Raw genomic sequence first — 22,769 nt, 5'->3', positions numbered from 1 at the left:
GATTGTTTACACAAAGAAAAGACTGCAGGGGCGCCTGGGTGGCTCAGTGGGTTAAGCTGCTGCCTTCGGCTCAGGTCATGATCTCAGGGTCCTGGGATCGAGCCCCGCATCGGGCTCTGCTCAGCAGGGAGCCTGCTTCCTCCTCTCTCTCCGCCTGCCTCTCTGCCTACTTGTGGTCTCTGTCTGTCAAATAAATAAAATCCTAAAAAAAAAAGAAAGAAAGAAAGAAAAGACTGCAAAGGGTAAAGTTAAACTTTTCCCCAAAGTATAGCTTTTTACTTAACTAGGAAGAGAGGGAGAGTCCCAGGCGACCTTTATCACACGCTCACACCGAACCCCAAGAACACTGTACCTAAGGCACCTGGCGCCCGTTACCAGCGAGCACAGCCGCGCTCCTGCCGTCTGCCATCAGCCTGGCCGCGCTGACGGCTTTCCTCTCTGGACGTGAAAACGTCTATTTTACCTCATTCACTCCCCTAAACCCTTCTGCTCGTCTGCCGAGCAGGAAAAATTATCAAATAATACAGTGAGGGTTGGGAGATACGGTTGCAAATCGTGACTCTCAGAAAACGTGGTTATGAGAACTATCGCTTTAAACAAACCGAAGAAAAAAATTGACCGCATGTCTTTATCCCTAAAGGACAAACACGAGGGCTCTGAGCTCAGCGTTCCAGACAGAAGGACAGCGGCTCCCAGATGTGAGCAGGGCTCCAACGGGGCTGCTCTCCCAGGGGCACAGCACGGGTGAAACCCCGAGACACCGAAAAGGGAAGCGGCTCGGACGTTAGACTTCGGCAGAGGAACCGTCTGCAGGCGCGGCAGACGGTGCGCCAGGCCTCCGGAGTAACGAAGTCACACGGACCAAGTGACAGAGGGGACGTGGGGAAAACTAGACACCGCGGTTGCTCTGAACCAGGGAAGCAACAGCCCTAAGATGACTCACCGTAACGTCGTTCTTAAGGGTCAGGCAGAATTCTCCAGTTTCCCAGGGATGAAGAAAAAACACGGTCAGCTCCAAGTGACTATTCAAAAATCAATTTAGAAAACAGGAACCTTCTGAGACATAAATATTCCAGTCTGTACGGCCGGGCCTCGCCTAGCCAGCGCTCCTCCACAAAAACCCAGAGGGGCTGGACCTGGCAGAGGAGGGAGCGGTCCCTGCACATCTGGCCGGGGACGTCACGCGTGACGGCACGTTGCCCTCCACCAGGCCCGGGGGCAGGGAACCTGCCATCGACTGCACCGGGAAACACCACGCGGAGGCGGGACTCTGGCCAAGGTCACAGCTGGCCAGCTCCGAGTGCGTGGGCAGGGTGACTGGGAGCCTGGCCCTTGGGGTCGTCAGAGGGATTTCTCAGTTGGCGGAAGGGCTCTCCGATAAAGCACATTTTCAATCTAACGTCTGCTCCTGCCCCAGCACGATCATCATCGCCGTCTTCCCCTTCCCTAAGGGGTGAGCGTGTAGACACAAAGGATCGCCTTCAAGAGCTGGACAGGCGCAGGGAAACGCAGACCGCAGCGGCCAGCGTCGCAACAGCAGGCCAGCAGCTCGTGCAGCTACCATCGGGGCCTGAGAGCCCAGCAGGGGACACGGCACTGGCGCCCCACAGACGGCCACACGGCCCACCAGGACGCTGCTCCTCCTCTGTGGCGGCTGGAACACGGATCTTCCACCGGGGCACAACGTGAGGTGCACACTGGCATTTAAACACTCGCTAACGACAACACAGAGCAGAACAGCCGCCCGCCCGGAGCTCCCCCTCACCGGAGAAAGACAAGACACAGATCAAACGGGTGCGGACGGCACAACCACATCTCAGAGGAAAACCCTGGGGAGAAGAGCTGCAGCCCAGGCTTGAGACAGCCTGACCACCACCAGCGCAAACCGACAGGAGCCAAGGGTTCCACGAGAACGGCTCTGACACGGAGAACGGCACACGGCCCGACGGGTCCTGACTGCAGTCTGTCCCCCTGTCTGTCCCCCCAAGTCCCAGTGTCATCTGAACACAGGCCACACCGGGTCAAAGAGAAACCCTTTCTCTTGGAGCACCATTTTGGCACTAGGTCCCAGGGGGCTGTGAAAAAGGAGTTTGAGCCCCAAACGCTTGGTGTTTACATAGTTTCAAAACGTGTAGACAAAAGTTGGCATTTCCAAGCGGATGACCACAAGGCCCTTCCTGTTGAGTTTGCAGACGGGGCCGTGAACTCAACATTCCTTAGGGGACCAGCACCCCGGGACTCCGGGCGGCCCGCACGCGTCCAGGGCCGCGGACGTGTTTCTGTGCGGGTCCGGCAGCCTGCCCCGCGGCGGCACCGGCCCACCAGGGGAAAGGACACGCGGGCCGGCAGGGCCCCGCACGGCGCCCGCGCCATCCGCGGGGACCCCCTTCCCCACCGCGCCTTCCCTTCCCGCTAAGAAACACCAGGCCTGGAGAACCTGGGCGACGCCAAGCGTGACTGATCGGTCGCCCAAGGGCCCGAGGAAGGGGACAAAGGCCTCATCGCGCCTGCGGCCACAGCACGCAAGGAGAGGCACAAAGGGGCAGCGCACTCCGACCGCGCAGGCCTCCCCAGGACCCAGGCGCCCCGGACCGGCGCGACCGCCCGTGAGGGGCCCCGGGACGCGGACGCGGGGGTCGCGCACCTTGTGGCAGGCCGGGCAGGTGGGCAGCGCGCTCTTGCCGCCGTGGCCCCCGCCGCCGCCGCCGCCGCTCAGGCTGCTCTGGATCTGCGTGAGCTCCTGGCGCAGCACCTGCTTCTGGTGGAAGCTGAAGGCCGGGTGGTTGGAGGCCATGGTGAAGAGCAGCAGGAACTCATCGCCTGTGCGGCCCTCGTTGAGCTGCAGCCCGTAGTTGTGGATGATGGAGTCGATGTGCGTGAGCGTGCGGTACAGCACGCCCGCCGCCTCGCGCTGCTCCGAGCCCAGCAGCGCCAGCGACACCAGCAGTTTGCTGCGCACCACCTCGTCCGTCAGGTTGGTGAGGCTGCCCAGGTCGGCCGGGTTGTTGGCCTTGATCTCCGAGTCGCGCAGCGAGTGGTAGTCCTTGCGGGCCAGGTCCTCGAGGCACGAGCCGAGGAAGCGCAGCTCGAGCGGGATGCACAGGTCCAGCAGGCCGCACAGGAACTCCACGCGCTGCGGCGACGGCAGCTCCGAGAACCAGCGGTACACGCCGTCCCTCTGCAGCGGGCAGCGCTTCTCCACCATGCTGCCGCCCGCGCCGCGCCGCGCCCCGGGGCCGGGGGCCGCCGCCGGCCGGGGCCGGGGCCGTGGGCGCGGGCGGGCGCGGGCGGGGGGCGCGGGCGGCCGGGGCGCGCCGGGGCCGGGGGCGCGCGGGCCGGGGCCGGGCGAGGGCGGGCGGGCGCCGCGGGCCGCGCCGGGGCCGGGGCCGGAGCCGGGGGCGCGCGGCGCGGGCGGGACCCCCGCCAGGGGCCGGCGGCCGGGCGCGCGCGGGGCGCCGGGGGGGCCCGGGGCGGCCGGGGCGGCCGGGGGCGGCGAGCGGCCGCGGGCCCCCCGCTCACGGGCGGGCTCCTGGCTCGCGCCCGTCCCCAGCGGCGGCCGGTGCGCGGCGGCGGCGGCGGCCGCTCCTCGTCGTCGTCGTCGTCGTCGCCCGGGAGGCGGCCGCCCCCATCTCCCCCCGCGCCGCAGGGTCTGTCACTGCGGGCCGCCCCCCGCCGGAGCCGCCCGGGCCATGCCCCCTCCTCCGCCTCCGCCTGCTCCTCCTCCGCCCGCGGCGGCCGCTGCTCCTCCTCCTCGACCTCCGCCGCCGCCGCCGCCGCCGCCGCGCCTGGGCCGGCCGGCCGTTGCCGGGTCGGAGGCCGCGGGCGGCGGGCGGGCGCGTCGGGAGCGGCGGGCGGGCGCGGAGCGCGCAGGGACTGGCGGGCGCGGCGGCGGCGGCGGCTGCGGTGGCGGCGGCGGCGGAGGGATCTGCGCCGGCACTCGCGCGGCCTCGCGCTCCGGCCTCTCCCCGCGCCGCGGACGGATCCGGGCCGAGCGCAGCCGCCTTCGCTGCTGACGGGCGCCCGGACGAGGCGCAAGTGGGCGGGGTGGCCGCCTCTCGCGACAGCCGCGCCGGCCGGGCCCGCCCCCCCCGTTGATTGGCTCGGCCGGCCCCCTCTCGGCCCGTGATTGTCCCGGGCCCCCAATCCCAGTCGCCCCCGCCGCGGCCACGCCTCCTCGGGGCTGTCGATCACGCCGGAGCCGCCCCGTCCCGCCCCTCAGCGGCCGGCGGGGCCGGCGCGCCGGAAAACCCGGGCCGGATTCCCGCTCGCTTTTGTTCCCGCAGATTTGCGCCGAGCATTGTTTGAGGCGAAAGCCGGGCGTCCCGCCTTCCCGGTCGACTCCGGGGCGTCACCGTCGGGAGCCGGCGAGGGTCCCCGCGCAGCTGCTGGAGCGGGGCCCCGGCGCCCCGTCCGCGAGGCTGTGTGACCTTGGCCGAGTCGCTTGGCCTCTCTGAGCCCCTGGCGCCTCCGCGGAAGCTCAGGGTCGTCCTTCCCGCCCCGGGGGCTCGCGAGAAGGTCGTGAGCGGAGAGAGGGCCGGCGCCCGCCCGTGCGAGCCGCGCCCCCGGGGAGCCATTGTTAGCCTCAGGTCCTCGAGCGGGGGGAGTCGGGGCGGCGCAGGTGCGCCCGCGGCCGGTGCGGGGCTTCGGGCTGCGGGCTGCTCCCGGGCCCCTCCCGCGGCGGCCGTGCGTGCGGAGACCGCTGCCCCGTGCAGCCCCCGCAACCCCCCCCCCTCAGGTCCCGCGTGCGGGTGTCGGTGACCCGCGCGCGGGCTCACTGGTTCACAGCCGTGTGAGCCGGGGGCGAGGGGCGCGCCCTGCCCTGCCCTCCCCGCCCTGCGGAGCTCACACCCGGGTTCTCGGCAGCGCGCGGGACGAAGGACCAGATCCGTGCGCGGATTTCTTCGGGACATGGTCCAGGACGCTGGGCACTTCCGGACAGGACCTTCTCCAGCCTTGGGACTTCAAGGTTGGACAGATTTTGCAGAGCCACGCTAGGGAGAAGAAAATGTGCTTCCCAATCCCTGACCCCTCTCCACTCCTTGGGCTGATTTCCCAGAGCCACTCTGGGGCTCTTAGCCAGTGACAGGAGGAGTAGGCATCCGGGTGACAGCCCCAGACATCCCAGGTGACAACCCCAGACATCCCAGCAAGCAGGTGACAGCCCCAGACATCCCAGCATCCAGGTGACAGCCCCAGACATCCCAGCAACCCAGTGTCAGCCCCAGACATCCCAGATGACAGTCCCAGGCATCCCAGCAACCAGGTGACAGCCCCAGACATCCCAGCAAGTGGGTGACAGCCCCAGACATCCCAGCATCCAGGTGACAGCCCGAGACATCTCAGCAACCCAGTGTCAGCCCCAGACATCCCAGCACCCGGATGACAACCCCAGACATCCCAGTATCCAGGTGACAGTCCCAGCCCTCCTAGCAACCAGATAACTGTCTCAGACATCCCAGCAATCGGTGACAGTCCCAGCCATCCTAGCAACCAGGTGACAGTTCCAGGCATCGCAGAAACTAGGTGAGAGTCCCAAACATCCCGGCATCCGGGTGACAGTCCCAGGCATGCCAGCCTCTGGGTGACAACTCTAGGCAGTGTAAAATCCACATGGACAGCAGGGGAAAGTCTGGACTCCTTGCGTCTTCCTGCCTCACTTCCCCAGTATAGACTAATTTCTATAAATAATGAATCCTTGTTCTCTTTGACCTCACCTTTTCAAGTGATTCCAGGAGAGTAGCCACATTCCAAAATTTATGATATGTGGAAGTAAAGCAATGTGAACATCAAGGCGAGTCAACACCTTTGCCTTCTCTTGGTTAATTAGGTCCCTCGGAGCGGAAGGATCTCGGGGGCCCCCCAGCACTGAGGATTCCTCCAATCCAGCCCAGCCAGGCTGTGAAGCCCCCAGGTCATCAAGCTGACCCAGACGCGTTCCAGTCCCAGCTCTGGCCAGCTGTGTGACCTTGGCCACTCTCTCAGGCCTCCATCAGTAGAAGGAAGCCAGGACCCCACTCCCAGCTAGCAGTGGGTGTCAGAGGTGCTAACAGGGGCTCTGGACAGCTGGGACAACTGAGCCACACGTACCAGAAGGCCTCCTCCTGCCTTCTTGCCACTTTTGGCTGTGCTATTTGCTATGGAATGCCTGTACTGGCCGGAATGGTGAGGTCCTCAAAAGGGTCATGTCCACCCAGAACCTCAGGATGGGCCTTTTTTTTTGCAAATAGTGTCTTTGCAGATACACTATAGGTAAGAATCAAATTGACAGTGTCCCTTGTAGCAGGGAAGAACAAGTAGAGACTCGGGACGGGGGACGCCACTGAAGACAGAGGCAGAGGGAGGAAGGACCCTCCCCTCGAGCCCGTGGAGGGAGCACAGGCCTGCGGCCTCTTGCCTTTGGATGTCCGACTGCGGAAGAACACTTTCGTCGTGCGAAACCCCCAGCCCGCGGTCGTTTGCTACGGCTGCCCCCGGCCGCCCCCTGGACGCTTCTGCAGCGCGATTCCCCTCGGCTTCGCTCCGGCGCCGTGTAATTCAGCCCCACGGATGGTGAATCGCGACCCTGCAGGACCAGACCCCGCTAAGGCCGTGGGCCCCTCCAAGAGGAATGAGGCCCAGCTCCTCCGCTTTAAGGCCCAGACGGCCTGCACTCCCATCCCCGGCGCAGATAGCCCGCGCGCTGCAGGAGCTTTCTCTTGGCCTCCTGTCCTCTTCCCAGGAAGCAGCCGGGAGCCTCCCGGAGGCAAGAGCAGACACTGACCTGCCTGCCCCTCCCAACATTGTCCCTCCGCGCTGGCCATGAGGCCGTGGGTCTCTTAGCCCTCTGCTGCCCTCCTTCCCACCTTGGGCTCCTTCCCGAAAACAGCCTCCAGCTCCGAGCTGTTGGTAGCTGGTCTCTCTCCTCTCTGCAGAAGGTGATCCCTGGCTTCAAGTGGGATTTGAACATTTTTCCGCCGCCTTCAAAGTGGGGGGACTGAGGATCCATGGGAGGGGGCTAGGGGGCTGGCGTGGGGTAAGTCAGACAGCAAGGCATTCCTCCACACCATCAGAGGCATTCTAGGTAAAAGGGAAGCAGGCCACGAGTTGAGACCAGGAGAGAGTCCCAGTAAGACGCTGAGTGGAAGAGCAACTTCACGCCCAGGAGTGAACTTACCCTCCACGTGCCTAACTCCAGCCGGGGCTCCCAGTGCCATGGGCCCTGCCCTCGGGAGCTCACGGTCTAGGTATAGAGCAGAACAGTATGTCTGTCTATGTTTTCCATAGAACTGGAATGGAATATACGTTAATACTATTTTAGAGAAAGAGAGACAAGGAGAGACTGGGAGTTCACCCCAAATGCCCCCAAAGAAACGATTTTTGCAATGAAGATGTGATGTGCCTGGAACGACTTCCTGTGGCTGGAAGGGTGATACTGGTGACATTGCTGCAGTGGCAGGACCAGGACTGAGGCCAGAGCTCGGCCACCGGGACTCCAGGTCCAGTGCCCGCGCCCCACCCCGCCCCTGTCACCCCACTTCTCCCTTCTCGTTCACAAGCCAACCCTAGAGCAGGAGCCTCGAGACCATTTGTGATAGGAAAATGAAAACAGAGGGTTAGGGTTGAGACTTGCTTTAAGACAAGAGCTCCTGAACAGTCAGGGACCACATGCACACCCAAGCTCGGTGCCGGGGTCCTGAGGGTTCATTGAGGGGTGTGCGTGGCCTCCAGTTGGAGACACCTACTGAGTTTCATTTTTCCTTTGTCCGAGACCCCGCCTTTCTGAGACAGGAGACAAAGGGGCCCGAAACCCCTTACATGCAGGCCTTGAGAAGTGAGGTCCCTACTCTAACTGACGGGAGCCTTTCCGGTGCCTCAGCTCCTGATCGCCTGGTGCGATCGCCTCAGCTCTCAGCCGGGTTCTGAGGTGCTGCTGTTCCGTTTTATAGACTCCGCCCAGTCACCCTGGTTCCGGGGCCGAGCCGTTGGTGTGTGTGGGAACCATGCCCTGACCTGTCAGTTGCCCAGACTGTCCGACCCAGAGGAAAGCCCGAAGGTGAGCTGTCATTTATTCCTTATTTCTGCACACCAGAGACTGGTCACATGTGTGGCAGCCGGTTTCTCCCAGCCTGGACTTTGCTGACTGAGTCCACCTGGAGTCGTAAATGGGCAGTCGTCCCCATCGTGCCCAGTGCTGTTTGTACACAGCTGCATGTTTACCTCCAGGGAGGACCTGCTTTCCTGGATGTCTTTGACCTTTGCTAGGTGTGGCATTTCCACAGCGGGGACTTGCCCTGGGCTCTTATTTAAGATGGACATTCCTTAGCCTGACCCCAGGTGTGGAGTCAGACTCCCGGGGGCTGAGGTCTTGGATTCTGTGTTACACTAGCTCTTGGGTAACCCCAGTCACCCTGATATTTGAAAATGACTTTGGGGAGTAGAGGTTTGGCTTTCGGGCATGTAGCCTGCTTCTTTGGACCAAGAGCAACCCCCACAATAATCGCTTAGGTCCAGATCCCAGGCTGGCCCGAGCTCAAGGACCCTCCCTCTTAGACAGCCGGGGAAGCCGAGGCTTAGAGAGGTCACACCACCAGGGGCTCGTGGGTTCTCCCTAAGTCCTGAGCCCTATTTCTTTGTGTGTTTGTTCCTTTTTCACATTTTTCCCATTCTCACACCACAGTTATATCTCTAAAAGCCCACAATTAATTCCTTGCTGCTTTTGGTTTTGTGTGTTTTGCTTATCTGTCTACTGTGGGAGTTCTCAAGCACACCCAAAAGTCATTTGACTGGTATAGTGGTTCCCTGCGTCCCTGTTGCCCAGCTTCCCCAGCCATGGTTCATCTGTTGCTCTCACGCCACCCGGCAAACGGGCGTTTTTCTAATGGACTATTTTAAAGCAAATAAATTCAGGGTTTTATACACATATAAGTAATATATAAATATATATTAGTGCTATTTTGCCTGATTATGGCGTAATACATACTCCTTGTATAGAGATTATATCTCACTAAAAGACAATATAGAAGTCACAAATAATCTCACTTCTTGGTCATAACCAACGTTAGCATTCTAAAACACATCCCTCTAAACACTGTTGTATTCACATGTATTTATGCACACCTGTTTGTACAGAAGTGGTGTCCTCCGCCAAAATAGGGTTGTTCTCTGCATTTGTGATCTCCTTTTTTCCATTTAACAACATATCGCAGATGTCTTCCGTGTCACAGACTCTCTCGTAAGTCCCCGTTTTTTCAAGGGCAGCCCGAATCCTGTTGTTTGGGTGCACTGCCGTATTTCCCACTAATCCCCTATAGCTGGGCAGTCCGGTTGTTTCTGTGCTTGCTGATAGAGTTTGCGAAAGGCAGTTCTGCTTCACTGGACCTTGCACCAGGCTGAAGCCCGATCTGCCTCCTCTAGGTCCGCTGGTGTTTCTGAGAAGCACAAGCAGGGCTAACGTGCAGGAACTGGATTTCTTCCCAGCACCATCCCAGGCAAGGCTTTATCGCCCGCTCAAGATGCAGGACACACCCGGACTCAAGTCCAGGTGAAAAAACACTTCCAAAGGCAGATAACATATTGTCTGGGTGAGGAGGGGTACTCTAAAATATGGGAGGATTCTTTTAAGCAAACACACCAGAGCTCACCTGATCCAGTAACACTCCCTCCTTCAAGGTGCTCGCACCAGAAGGCAGTGCACCTGTTGTGATTAAAACCGTGATTGCTTGAAAATACATCCATGAACTCCTCTTTCACACCATTGTCTCCACAGTCCGTGTAAGTAATTTTTGGAGACGTTGTAGGCTGGAAAGTCTTTGTGCTTTGAGGTGGATTGATATCTGGAAACAGCCTCTGCTTATGAAACAAAACGAAAACAGCAGAGTCCACTATGTCTGGTTTGAGCGGAAACGGTTTTAATAAATTACAACAGGGGACTCAGAGTCTTTGGAGGGTTGGAGACCAGATGTGGATGCCATTTTTGTATCTTTTTTTTTTTTTGATGAGTTGCCTGTTCGTGTTTTTTGCCCATTTTTCTATCAGGTTTTGCATCTTTGTTTCTGTCGATTTTTATTAATTTATTTGTTTATTTATTTATTTATTTATTTAAGATTTATTTTTAGAGAGATAGGGGGAGCATGAGTGGGGAGAGGGGCAGAAGGAGAGAATCTTTCAAGCTGAGTGAGAGCCCAACATGGGGCTCTATCCCACAACCCATGAGATCATGACCTGAGCGAAACCAAGAGTTGGATGCTTAACAGACTGAGCCCCGCAGGTGCCCCCATCAATTTGTAAGAGTTCTTTAGGTATTAGAGTACTAGCCTTTATCTGTTGATTTATGTTGAAAATATCTCTTCCGGTTTGTCCTCTTGCCTTTGACTTTAGTTATGGTGTTTTTACCTTGAAAAGTATTTTATGAGCATTTCTTACATCTCTATTTTTAGTTATAGTTAGGAAACACCTCCCTATACAATATGTGTTCTTATATATTTATACGATTTCATTTGTTTCATATTTAGATCCCTAACCCATTGGAAGTATTTATTTATTATTTGGGAGAGAGAGAGCACACGTGCTTTCATGCACAAGCAGGGAGAAGAGGGACAGAGGACAGTAAATCTTAAGCAGGCTTCACACCTCAGCACAGAGCCCAATGCAGGCTTGACCTCATGACCCTGAACCATGACCCAAGCTGAAAATCAAGAATGGGAATGCTTAAAACACTGACCACCCCTGGAGTTTATTCTTACATGTAAATATGAGTGTTTTGCTTTTGAGCCCAGTTTTATTTTTATTACCCAGGGGTTGCAAATTAACAATGCTCTAAAGAGGCCACAAAAAGTAATGACTGAAGATGATGGAGTAATAAAATAGGGGGAAGGTTATAGCCAGTCAGGACTACATTAAAAAACACAGACACTGGGGGACCTGAGTGGCTCAGGTAGGTGAACCGGGTTGCCTTCGGCTCGGTCCGTATCTCAGGGTCCATGGGATCAAGCCCTGCATCGGGCTCCCTGCTCAGTGGGGAGTAGGCTTCCCCCTCTCCCTGCCCCTCTCCTCCTCTTGTGATTTCTCTCTCTGTAATAAAGAAACAAAATATCAATAAATAAATACACACATAAATACACAGTGGGTGTGTTAGTTTCCTAGGGCTGCATACATAAATTATCACAAACTTTGTGGCTTGAAGCCATAGAAATGGATCCTCTCACAGCCTTGGAGACTGGATATTTGGAATTGTAGGGCTGGTGGGGCAGCCTGGTGCGTCTTGGCCTGTAGCCATAACCACTCCAGCCTTTCCTCCATCTCCATGTAGCCTTCCTATGCCTGTGCCCAAATGTCCGTTGTCTCGCGGGGCCCCCAGGCTTTGGGTTCAGGGCCCGTCCGATCCAGTGTGACCTCATCTAGTGTGCGTACATCTGCAAAGACCCCATTTTTCCAAATAAGGTCACATTCCTAGGTGCCAGGTAGACGTGGGTTTTGTGGGGACACCATTCAGCCCAGTCCAGTGGAGGGAAAGGCGGCACTGTCTGGGGCCCCCACAACCTGTGTGCTGAGAGCGTGGGGACTCTCGTGGGGCTCTGCTGCTGCTGTGGTCGTCCGCGCCCAGCGATGAAGAGTTGCTATATTGGGTCACTTGTGCTTCATTCGGAAGATCGGTTTTGAAAATCTCTGACAGCCTGTCACTTTAAAATGCCCTGAAAAACGGAAAAAAAAATCTGGCCAACCAAGTGTGACCTAATGGATGGCCTGCCCCACAGCCTGCAGAAGACAGGCTTGTTCAGTACGAATATTTGGGGTTCCCCTCGGAGGCCAGGTCTGTTTGTTTTTTCTTCAGGTAAGGTGTGAATTTCTACAAATTCCTCTGTGCTCCAAAAAAGCGCCCATTTCATACCAGAAGGGGAGGAATATGGTTCTTCCCTGCCACGAGATGGGGAATTCCAAGGATGCCTCCCTTCCTCCCCCCTGCCAGGATTCCCAGCCCCTGGTTATCCAAACGCTAATCTAAGTGAAGAGATTATCTGGGTGGGCCTGGCCCAATCAGGTGAACCTTAGAAGTAGAGTGTTTTCTCTGGCTGGTGGCAGATGGGGGTGTCAGTGATGTCAGAAGGGTCAGGAGGTTTGGGAGATGTCATCACTACTTTGTAAAACAGACAGTGCCGTAAGGGAAGGAAGCAAAGGGTGGCCCTGTCCTCCAGCCAGCAAAGGACACAGGACCTCAGACCTTTGGCCTCAAGGAAGTGGATTCCGCCACACCTGCTTGTGCTTGTAAGCAGATTCTCCCCCTGGCAAGACCCAGCCACTGGCACCTTGATTTCTGCCCCTGAGACCTGAGCAGAGATCCTAGGTGCATCTGTCTGATTTCTGGCGTGGGGAGCTGCCGGCTGTTACATGGTGCTGTTTCCGGCCTCAGAGTTCGGGTGAATGGGTTCTGCAGCCACACAATTAACATACCTCTGCTCCTGGGGAAGGTCTGAGGGTGGGGATGCTGAGAATGATGAGGGGGATGAAGGTGTGGGGTCAGACAATGCCGTGGTCCCCTCCCCTGCACGCATTCAGCCTCCCGCCCATGAGAACTTCAGGCCCCTGCAAAGACACCAGAGGCCCCAAATGAACTCGGCCTGCGGTGTCCTCGGTGGTTTCAGAGGTTGACGGGAATCAGACCGTGTCCTCTCTTCTCGTGCTCGAGCTGTTACTGAAGACGACGGAGCCAGGTGGGTCTAACCACATTTATCCGCTGTTTTATAGGTTTTTAGGACCCAGAGCAATCTTGCTAAAGTCCTTTAACGTAACAAATTCCATCTTCGGGTAACGTCCCAGAAAATTGCATTCTGCCCCGCACCCCCAGAAGAACCAAGCAGCAAAAGGCTTTTGCTCGAGGTGCCCCTGCTTGGGGGCCAGGAGCTCCTACCATTGTTGACTCAGAGATGGTGGGCGTGAGCCACTCGGCTCGTAGCAGGTGCTCAGTAAGCACTGGCAGGTGGTGTTCGGGTCCTCAGGTGGAATACTTCTCTACCTCACGCCACCCCCATGCCGTGAAGCTGCCTGCCCCCGGGCTGCTCCCCCAAGAGCAGTTTCCACGTCACAAAGGTGAGGACCAGAGAAGGGACCCTGGCTGCACAGGTGTGTAACCTAGGGACAGGTAACCACTGCCGGTGCTGGGGCCGGGGAGGAGCCCTGAGCACTGAGGTGCCACCGGGACAGGCAAGTGCAAGGTTGCAGGTGGGAGGGTAAGGTCCACATTGAGCAGGGCCGTATCATGGAAACCATTTTGTCTCTGACAGATTTGGGGATTCATGTGTCCAAGAAAACCCTCAAGGCGGGAGGAGGAGAGATGAGGCCCTGCAATCAGCGGCGTCTGGTGGACAGTGGGTGCGAGGAAGGAGAAGGGGCCGTCTGAAACCCCCGACTGAGGCAAGGCTGACCCGTGGCCACGGGAGCAGGGGGTGGGGGGTGGGGTCTGGATCTTGGAAGAAGACGTCTTTGTGCCTCTGAAGGGGGCAGGTGTGGTCCTTTATAGTCCCTCCAAGAGACAGCAGGCTGACACAGTCTCTGTTAGGGGTCGTGGTCCCCCAAAAAAGATGTTTTAGAGTCCTTATCCCTGGTTCCTATGAATGTGACTTTATCTGGAAGTAGTGTCCTTTGCAGGTGTGATTGGGCTGAGATGAGGTCACGAGGGTGAGTCCTAATCCACAGACTGGTGCCCTTCCAGAAGAGGAGACAAGGTCAAGGTCATGTGAAGACAGAGGCGGGAGCCCCGAGAGCTGGAAGGACCTCCCGTAGAGCCTCCAGAGGGAGACAGACCCTGCACCACCTTGACTCTGGGCTCGTGCTCCGGAGCTGAGAGAGAACAGCTTTCTGCTGTTTCAAGCAGCCCCCACCGCACAATTCTCCTGTGTGTGCTTAGCCAATCCCATGGGCTTGCCCACGGAAGCCTTTCCCAAGCCCATCTTCCCTCTGACGGATCAGACGGGTTAAGGCAGGGAGCCTCTGCGGAGGTCAGAGGGAGCGGATTCTCGTCTTGGCTCTCACCCCCAGCTTGCAGTGCGCCTCCTCTCCTGTGTTCCTCCTCCCTTTGCAAAATGGAGGTAGAAGTATCTGCTTCGAAAGGCGGCTGGGGAATGAGATGAGATGTTGCTCAGCAGGGCGTCAAGAAATGGGGGCTGGTGGCCCCTCTAGGAGCATCTTCCTCCTGTGTCCTGATGAAGGCAGGGGTTCCACAACAGGCTTGGAGCTGTAAACAGTGGAAACAGCCAGGGGGAGAAGCCTGCCATGTCGCCTGGACTCTGAACGAGCTCTTGATGCTGAATGAGTCCCCCTGACCTTAGTGTGCGTGGTGTGTGTGTGTATGTGTGTGTGTGTGCGAGTGTGTACAGCACAGAAAACCCCCAGGTTGGCCCAAGCCATTTCCATATCACGGAACAAAAACAACAGGATGTTGTCACACCTGCCGGTATTTATCCAGTGGGTTTGGTGCACAGGGCCCAGAGTCTCAAGTCACTTTTATGAGACTGACGCGCTACCTACTGCGCTAACGAGGCACCTTCAAGTCACTTTTAAAGGACAGGCAGCTAGCAAGTGACAGAGCTAGGCCTCAAGGCTGGGAGCTCACTGTGCCTCCTGCCAAGTGCGGCCAAGCTAAAGGTTTTGGCACCCAAAGCAGGAAAGGCAGAAATGCCAGGGGACAAAGCACTTTCATGCCTCATTTAACCCTGTGACATGCCTTTGAAATCAATAGATCCTTATCCTCACCTGGCGGAGGAGGCCGTCAGGCCTTGAGGAAAGAGAGCAGATGCTGACAGAGTGGGACCTGAACAAAGGCTTCCTGGTCCCCAGTCCTGCTCCTCCTGTCCCCTCCAGGATGGCACAGCTGGAGGCCGATAATAAGGAAGGTCCTCATGGAGTGTCCCTTCCACTCGGCTCGGGTGACCTGGTGTCATGGAGCTCGCAGCCCTTGTGGGGACCTGCCAGAGGCTGGGTACTTTGTATGGTTTCTCCTGGTTCTGCTTTCGCAGGGGAGGAGGCTGTGTTCCCTCTGCACACAGCCAGCAGCATGGACCCCCGTCCTGGCCACTGTGTGGCCCTCATCATGTCAGAGGTTTCCAGACCGAGTGGAAGCCTCACCCTCACTTGTGGACCACTGCAGTCTGGATCCACACGTGTGTCTGCGTGCTTGCGTGTGTCATGTGTGTTTGACATCCGTTTCCGGTCTTGTTTGAAGAGTTGTTTCTATAGCTGGTGTTTCTTTAAACCACTGGTCCACATGTCATGTGTGTGGTTCTCCTCACATGTGGGCTCCTTGGCGCTGAGACTTTCTCTCTTCTGTGCAGGGACAGCATGCCACACGGACATCTGTGTGGAACCATCAGAGCCGAGCCTGGTTACGAAATGCGTGAAGGCCGTGCCAGCGCATCCCAAGGGAAAGTCAGTCCTGCCGACACACATCTGTTAGAGCCTGAACTAAATTCTAAGCTCCCTGAGAACGGGGACTGGGTCTGATACGTGTTTGTCACTTTGGGTTTCCAGCTCTAGATGGACACCTTGCATAGACACGGGCTAAACGTTTGCTGATGGTCGTTCCGACGTCCCAAATAAGTTTTTGCAATGCTTCGTCCGAAGGTCTCCCTTCTCTTCTGTAAAGATGGTGGTACCACGCCAGTTTCTCCAATTAGTACAGCATCTTGTCTATCAGAGATGGTCTGATTTGTGTAATTATGTTTCTACCCTCATGCTTGTGGAGAGGAATTTTTCCCAAAATATTGTTAGTATTTCCTTATAACAGTGCGAGTCCCAAGACGGGAAAGACTTGATTTGGAAGAGAATTTGGGGGTCACGTGAGGTTAACTTCTTGATTAGCAGATGAGACAAGAGGCAAAGGAGCCATTGGGGATCCCCCAGCCAACCCACATACCAACCCACCTTCGGGAGCTGATTGCCACCGTAGAGAACAGTTGTATGATTCGCACATCTTCTTATTTCTGGTCACCTGGTTTGACTACGTCTTTCCATATCAAGTGTATGATAACGTTTAATGGTAATATGTTCTATTCACTATTCATGCATGCTTCTGACATTAGCATGTGGTGTTACCCATGTGACCTGCTAACTAGCAGCTCAAAAAGCCAAGACGTCCTGAGATAGGAAGGCTCCAGAGTTGGTTCCTGCTGTGGCTCACAGACACCACTGGGGACCCAGCCTCCTCTGTCCTTATAATATGCCATCCTCAGGGTGTCAGTCTTGACCTCGTGCTGGTTTTCCTCATGCTCACAAGTGACTGCAGCCATTCCGGGCATCACATCCAGCTTCCAACAGAAGGAGAAAGATGATCTTTCTTTGTGTATCAATTTTAAGGAGAAGAAATCTTTCACTGAAGCCTCTGTGCTCCTTGGCTAGGTTATGTCTCATATCCCTGCTGAAAGTAACCACAAACAAGGGGACTAGCGCCATCGTGATGGCCCCTGACCCATCAGGATATGCCTTCTGCCTGTCCTGCAGTCCATGGACGTGCAGAGTGTTTGGAAGTCGGAACACGATAAGGGTTCTGTTTGTGGAGGAGGACAGCGAGGCTCAGGAGGTCAGCAGTCACATCCCCAGCTGTGTCACCACAAGGCCGTGCAGCCATACTGCCTGAGGTGTGGGTGGGGTGGGGCTCCTCTCACGACAGACCAGGCTGTCATCAGCCTTTACCCTCATTGTGGGGGCCGTCCTGCTTCGATAGAGCCAGCCGCCGTCACGTCTGTGCTATGTAATCAGGAATTTCACAGCTGGGCACCTATGGCCAGCCCAGATGACCACTTGGGCACCTTCCAGCATTGTCTAGGCCACGTCCATCTGGTTCATCTCCTTGCCAGTGGGGATGGACTTTGCGACCCATCACGGGCACTTTCTGCCTTTCTATCCACCCCACGGCTGGTTCTCCCAGCGTGAGGGAAGGGACTTGTTGGCTCTTTGTCCCTGTGAGCCCCTCTGGGAGGTTTGAGGGGCTGTCTGTGGTGAGAAGGGAGCCCTCCCCCGAGATTATCTCACTGTCACTGGCCCATTGCCACCAAGGGGCGGACGCCTCAACGACAGCCTTCTCCTCCTCCTCCCTCCCTGGGCATGCGCGTGGCACTGTCCGTGCCCCGCCTCGGCCCTGCGGTGACCGTGCCGGCACCACCTTCATTGTGTCTGGGTTCATCCACCGCTGGCTGTGTCAGAAATGAGAGCGGGCTGGGAGAGCCCAGAGCCTGGGGCACTGGGGTTCGCGGCTACATGGCCCTGGGCACACCACTCAGTCTCCCTGCACCTCCCTTTTCCTATCTGCCTAACGGGCTGCTGTGTGGCTCAGGGACTGTGAGTACAGCAGCCTGTGAGCAGTGGCCGTTTCTCCCAGAGACTGCAGTGTGGCCACAGGGGTTCGCATGGAGCCCGCCGATCTCCTAGGGGTCACCTGGCATCTTGGCCTGCTCTGAAAGGAGAGCTGAAATTTTCCTCCGGGGGCTGGCTTCCAGGCCTATGGACTTGCTCGCTCTGAGCGAGGAAACTGAGAAAGCAGCCCCAAATGTTTGTTCCAGGGGGCGGTGCCTTGGCTCCCTGTGATTGTTCTAACAACGCACAAAACTCCGGAGCTTAAGACAACACAGATATCTGTTGCCACGTTCTAGAGGTCCAGCGTCTGACACGGGTCTTACAAGTTTAGAAATGGAGAGACTGGGCCCCCCAATAACCAGAAATGTTCGGGGGGCAGGGGTGGGTCCCACCGGGCAGAGACCTGGTCCTGCGAGCACAGGGCCACTACAGGGACAACACAGTTCTGGGTCCTTCTCCCCATCAAGGCTGCCGTAGCAGGCGGAGACGAGCATCCTTCCCCCGACCCTGACCACTGTGCTGGTCCAGGGAGGCGGGGTGGCGGTGAATGTGTTTGGACAGTTGATGGAGATTCTTATCAAAGGCCTTCAAGGAGCGCTTGACCTCCCTGAACTGACTCACCACGTTTTGTACGAAAAGCCTGCGCACATTTTTTAAAAGCGGATGGTCTATGGCTTCCGCGGTGTCTCTGAAGGTGTCTCCAAAGGAGTCTGAGGCCCGAGGGGCATTTCAGAGAGCTGGAAGAGCATCGTTCTGAGCTCAGGCTGCATTCTGGCTGTGGCGGTGTCCTTGACCCCTCGGGGCCTCAGCTTCCATCTCCTGGACAATGGGACCATCCTGCCCCCCTCGGATTGTTGCCATGGATGCACATCCTGGCGCCTCGAGGAGCTCCGCGATGCCCAGGACCAGCGACACTGGGATTTGCTGACTCCATCCTTCTCTGTAGGGCGGCACTGGCTGCCCTGGGTTCCCGGCACCAGTTTCCCCAGCAGCCTTTTTGTTTGTTTGGAACGGTTTCTTGGGGTCTCCTAGAGAAAGGATTCTCAGCTGAGTTCCAGCAAATGAGCACGGTCCCACCCCCCTGCTTGGAGGGCTCCCAGCTGCTCCCTTGGCTGCCCAGCTGAGAAGAAGTGATGTCAGGAATGTTTATCTCTTGGGGAAGCTGGAGACTCCTTTCAGCCAGACAAGAAGACACCATGAAAAGGGGTGCAGGGGGGCTTGCCAAAGCATCCTTGCATGGGGCTGTGGGAACATCCATTTCCTTCATCCGCCTGCAAGAGGGCCTGGCGGCCTGGGCTGCTGGGGTGGGTCTGGTCTTCTCAGCCTGATGGTGTTCATTTATCCCATAGAACACGTAGTGGCTCAGGACCAAAGGGGCTGGGGAGGGGGGCTCTAGCCTAGCTCCCAGCCTTTCGGTAGCCGCATGAGGGGTCCTGTCTGGGCTCTACATCAAGACCTTCCCTTCCTGGCCGGTGGGGAGGTGGCACTGTTCCTTAGATGCCCTGTGCATGAAGAATGCAGGGACCGCAGCTAAGTTCCTGTCTGCACAGAACAGTTAGGAGCCTCTGCTCTGGACTCACGCTACCCAAGCTTGAAACTGGGCTCCAGCCTGTGGGACAATTGCTCAGTCTGCTGAGTCTCAGTTTTCCAATCTGCAGAATGGCAACAGAAAGATTGCCCTGCCGCCCCATGTGATCCATGAGCCCCGAATGGGTCCCCCATTGTAGGGCATTCAGCAGAGGTAAGTGCGGACCCATGGGCGGTGGCAGGGAGCAGGAACCCCTGGGACTTTAGTCACCTGACTATGAAATCAGAAAATCAGAAAATGCAGAAAACATCAAGGAAGAGAACCCACAGCACTGACAGCCCTGGTGCCTGGAGACGCACGCCGTTAGCTTGTGTTCCGTGTCCCTCGGGCCTGTTTGTAGGCTTGTGTGGTTCACAGACTGGGATCACTGCTGAATGAGCACAGCGTACGTCTGTATGTGCATGCTAGTTTTTCTGAGGACTGGGCGTGATGTCGCTTAACCCACTTCTTTTAAACTTAAAAATGTATCGAGAACATTTTCTCCAAATCATTCCGTTTCACCAGATTGCATATTTTCCCACGCTTTGATGTTTCTGAAGTAGGGATGTGTTTTAGAATCATTGTCAAAAGAAACGTGCCAGCTGCTGCTTCTCTCTCTCTCTCCCCTGAAGGGGGTTACGGGATGGGTGATCCGGTGACAAATGACAGTGTCTCAGACTCAAAGAAATGGGGCATTCTGAGATGTTTCTGGAAGACCACGGCATATTCTTTGTGCCTTTGCCATAATTACCTTGATTGACCCCTATTTTGAAATGCTTTACGCGCCTTCTGGTTTCTGGTATGACCCACCAATGCTGAGGGGAAAAAAACCCATACAGCAGGAAATGCAATCAGTGTGTCACTGATCCAACTGAGAGGCTGGATGGAGAGGTCAAGGTCACAGCCAGCCAGTGGTGACCTTCGGGGAGGAAGGTAGGAAATGAGCTAGCTTCCCAGTGTCTGTTCCTCAAGGTCAGCCCCTCCTTCGTGGCCGGCCGGGGTGCAGAGCACCCTGGGCTGGGAGCAGTGACACCCCACCCTACGGAATTGAGGTGCTGGCTTCAGGATGGGGAGCTCGCCACATGGGCTTTCCCTTCCCCACGCGGAACAGAAGGCACGGAGAGAGGCCCCTTGTCAGTGCCAGGCACCGCTCGCTCCTAGTCCACGTGCTCCAAGTCAGGAAGAGACCTTTCTCCTTTTCTGGAGTTTCCGTCTCATGCCTACGTGTTCGGGTAGATGCTATTTTAAGTGCCTGGCACTGTGGGTTTGTACACCCCAAGGAGGAGGGGGGACCCGACGCAGGGCAGGGCTGGGCGGGCAGCAGGCAGGGAGCGGGCGGGGGGCAGCATTGTTCTGCTCTACCAATGAGGCGTGCAGGCTGGCAGGCTGGCGGGCTGTCACACCCACAGCCGACATTAGTCACATCCTGCCTTGCCTTCCCAAGCAGCTCTGACACATGAGGCCACATCCCACTTCTGGAAAGGGTCCACTCTGACTGTAAGGGTGCTTCTGGGCCACACTCCTGTGTTGGGTCCTGTCCGCAGGACGTGATGCCCGGCTGGGTCAATCTGTGACCCAGGATTTGGGCTAGACCTGGCTAGCCATGTTGGGTTCCAGGTGGGGTTACAGGTTAGAGACAGGCACGTTTGCAGAACAGAAAGGAAGGATGGATACCTGATGGCTAGGTCAGACAGGAGCAGCCCAGTGCCCAGGATCTGGGAGGAAGATTGCAAGCAGCCTGGGGCCTGGAGGTCTGCATGCTGTGGACATCGGCTTGCCCCATTTTACACACATGAGCAACTGAGAGTCGGGAGAAAAGGGACTGCTGGGGTCAGATGGCTCACTGAGAGCACGGCTGGCCCTGGACCTCAGTCCCCGGACGTTGTGCAGCAGGACAGGTCTCTGATGACCAGGGCCCCCACCGGGGTCCCACCCTGCAAAGCTCGAGGTCCTCACGGCACTAACATCTATCCCAGGGCTCCTTCACCCTCCCAGATCCTGACCCCTCGGCCACGCATTGCTTATTTTGGATTGGCAGGCTGCCTGCGCCCCAGGAAGAGGGAGGGGGCTCAGGCAGCACCGGGGTGTGACTCATTTCTGTCTACTCAGCCAAGTGCCAAACAGAGAGGCTGGCAAGCAGGAGCCAGTCAGCAGCCGCCAACCAGCAACCGAAAACCTGCTCAGAGTGGCCAGGCCTCAATTTGCACACAGGTCACCAAAGAATGGGCTTGGCAGGATGCCAGTCCTTGCCTCTCTGACCACCTGCAAGCCCCTCATCAGCATCTGCTCCTGTGACGAGCCCCTCCCCTCCGTGCTCCGGCCACGTGACTGACTTGCCGGTCCTCCCTCCCCTCGCAGAGGCAAGCATGTGGTCCTCCTCGCCTAGAACGCCCTGCGCTGGTCTCCTCCCAGCCCCACTAGCTTGGCATGAAAGAATTCAGGCAGTCAGAAACCCACACGTCGGGCTTCACAGCTTCCTGGTGTGGATCTCGGGCAAGTTGTGCGACTTCTCTCCGCCTCTGTCTCCTCCTTTGTAACCTGAGACCTCCCTTGCAGGATTGCCACAAAGATTGGGAGCAAGGTGGGCAGACACCAGTGCTTGGCCCGGAGTAGATGCCGGCTACAGCGCTGTTATTCTCTGCCCAAGCCTGGCATCTCCCTGCAGGACCAGCCTGAGGAACTTTCCAGGCCCCGGGTGCTCTCTTTGTGCTGACGATTACCTTGACTGGGTCACTTGGATAGCACTTTCCAGATGCTACCCCGTATTGCCTCGTGGCAAAAAGGGAACGTTTTGGCTGCTTAAGCCCGAGCCAAGGAAGAAACTGACCGTCATCAATCCTTGCTCTCTAAAGGGAGGGGCAGATTCACACTGGGGATGCCGGCCCGGGGACTCTGGTGAGCCAAGAGCGGAAGAAAACCTGTCATTTCAAAGCGCGGGCGAGTGCTTCATGCTGCTAACTGCTGGAGTCCTGCCTTAGCCAAGCTTATCCGTGCTTCCAGTCTGTATGTTGCTTGGGACATTTTTGGCTGCAAATGATAGAAATCCCACCCAGATCTCTAAAGGAAAGTAATGTTTATGGGCTCACTACCTGGAAAAGACAGACTGCAGGTGAGTCAAGCTTCAGGTACAGCTGGATCCAGGGGCTCTCCTTCTCGTTGCTCTCCTTTCCTCTGTGTTGGCCCCGTTGCGTAGATGCCTAAGGATGGCCTAAGGATGGCAGTAGCTCTAGGCTTCGGTGATACGTTGTTGTGTATTCCAGATTTGGCCACATCTCCACACATCCCATCCCACATGCTTTTCTGAAATGTGACCTTAATGTACTCCCGTCAGGAACTAGGGTTTATGGTCCCTCCTTTTGACCTTGAATGCCCTTTGAACTGCCTCAATCCACAAAAAGTGGTGGAAGTTACATGTGATTCCTGAGGCGAGGCCTTAAAAGGCGAGCAGCTTCCACTTGGCTCACTTCCTCTGGGGACATTAGCCCTTGGAAACCAGCAGGCCATGCCACCGGGAAGCCCAGGCTGGCTTCACGAAGAGACCACCATGGAGAGGGCCTGAGGCCCTGCTGACAGTCACACTGCCCGCATGAAAGGCTGGGCTTTCGGGGGAATTCCAGACTCGGCTTCAAGACTTGCCGTCGAGGCCGCCAGACATCATGGAGCAGCGAGGTCATCCACACTGTGCTTTGTCCTGACCCACAGAACCCATAAGCATGGTAGAGGGTGGTCTTCTGTCACGAGCTTTGGGGTCATTTGTTATGTAGCTGTAGCAACTGCAGTAGATCTCACGATCAACACGGCTCCAGATCTCAGGCGAGGGGCTCGATCGCCCTCTGCCACATCCAGTGTCAGTTCCCAGAACAGATTGCCGGTTGATTCAGCG

At 57.1% G+C, this 22,769-nt stretch overlaps 2 protein-coding genes across 4 annotated transcripts in view; one reads left to right on the top strand and one right to left on the bottom strand.

The window, feature by feature from the left end:
* The window catches only part of ZCCHC14 (zinc finger CCHC-type containing 14), a 55,845-nt gene extending 52,551 nt beyond the window's left edge, over nucleotides 1-3,294 (bottom strand). For both annotated transcript variants that reach the window (XM_047712277.1, XM_047712278.1), the window contains exon 1: nucleotides 2,645-3,294. In XM_047712277.1, the coding sequence (XP_047568233.1) occupies nucleotides 2,645-3,205 (561 nt within the window). In that variant the 5' untranslated portion in view covers nucleotides 3,206-3,294. The remainder of the gene's footprint in view (nucleotides 1-2,644) is intronic.
* Nucleotides 3,295-4,190: 896 nt separating this feature from the next.
* On the top strand, nucleotides 4,191-19,416 carry LOC125089523 (uncharacterized). 2 transcript variants are annotated; one of them, XM_047711754.1, is made up of 9 exons: nucleotides 4,191-5,125; nucleotides 5,828-7,810; nucleotides 7,926-8,032; nucleotides 9,394-9,560; nucleotides 9,649-9,750; nucleotides 12,721-13,062; nucleotides 13,257-14,180; nucleotides 14,711-15,396; nucleotides 18,014-19,416. In XM_047711754.1, exons 7-9 carry the CDS (start codon nucleotides 14,175-14,177, stop codon nucleotides 18,441-18,443), a joined length of 1,122 nt encoding a protein of 373 aa, XP_047567710.1. In that variant the 5' UTR covers nucleotides 4,191-5,125; nucleotides 5,828-7,810; nucleotides 7,926-8,032; nucleotides 9,394-9,560; nucleotides 9,649-9,750; nucleotides 12,721-13,062; nucleotides 13,257-14,174; the 3' UTR covers nucleotides 18,444-19,416. The 2 variants fall into 2 exon arrangements, 1 of the variants encoding a protein (XP_047567710.1); XR_007123968.1 differs by lacking the exons at nucleotides 4,191-5,125; nucleotides 5,828-7,810; nucleotides 7,926-8,032; ... (1 more) ...; nucleotides 9,649-9,750; nucleotides 18,014-19,416 and adding an exon at nucleotides 15,499-16,538 and having other exon boundaries at nucleotides 11,934-15,396.
* Nucleotides 19,417-22,769: the final 3,353 nt, after the last annotated feature.

Source organism: Lutra lutra, chromosome 17 (genome assembly GCF_902655055.1).
Source record: "Lutra lutra chromosome 17, mLutLut1.2, whole genome shotgun sequence".
NCBI classification, from domain to species: Eukaryota; Metazoa; Chordata; class Mammalia; order Carnivora; family Mustelidae; genus Lutra; species Lutra lutra.
Note: the sequence above shows the minus strand (reverse complement) of the source record. Positions and strands in the feature narration are given on the sequence as shown.

Excerpts from the sequence above, each read along its gene's own strand:
- LOC125089523 (XM_047711754.1), top strand. Across the intron at positions 15,397-18,013 it reads CCAGCGCATCCCAAGGGAAA|GTGTCTCCAAAGGAGTCTGA; the intron begins GTCAGTCCTGCC and ends GTGTCTCTGAAG.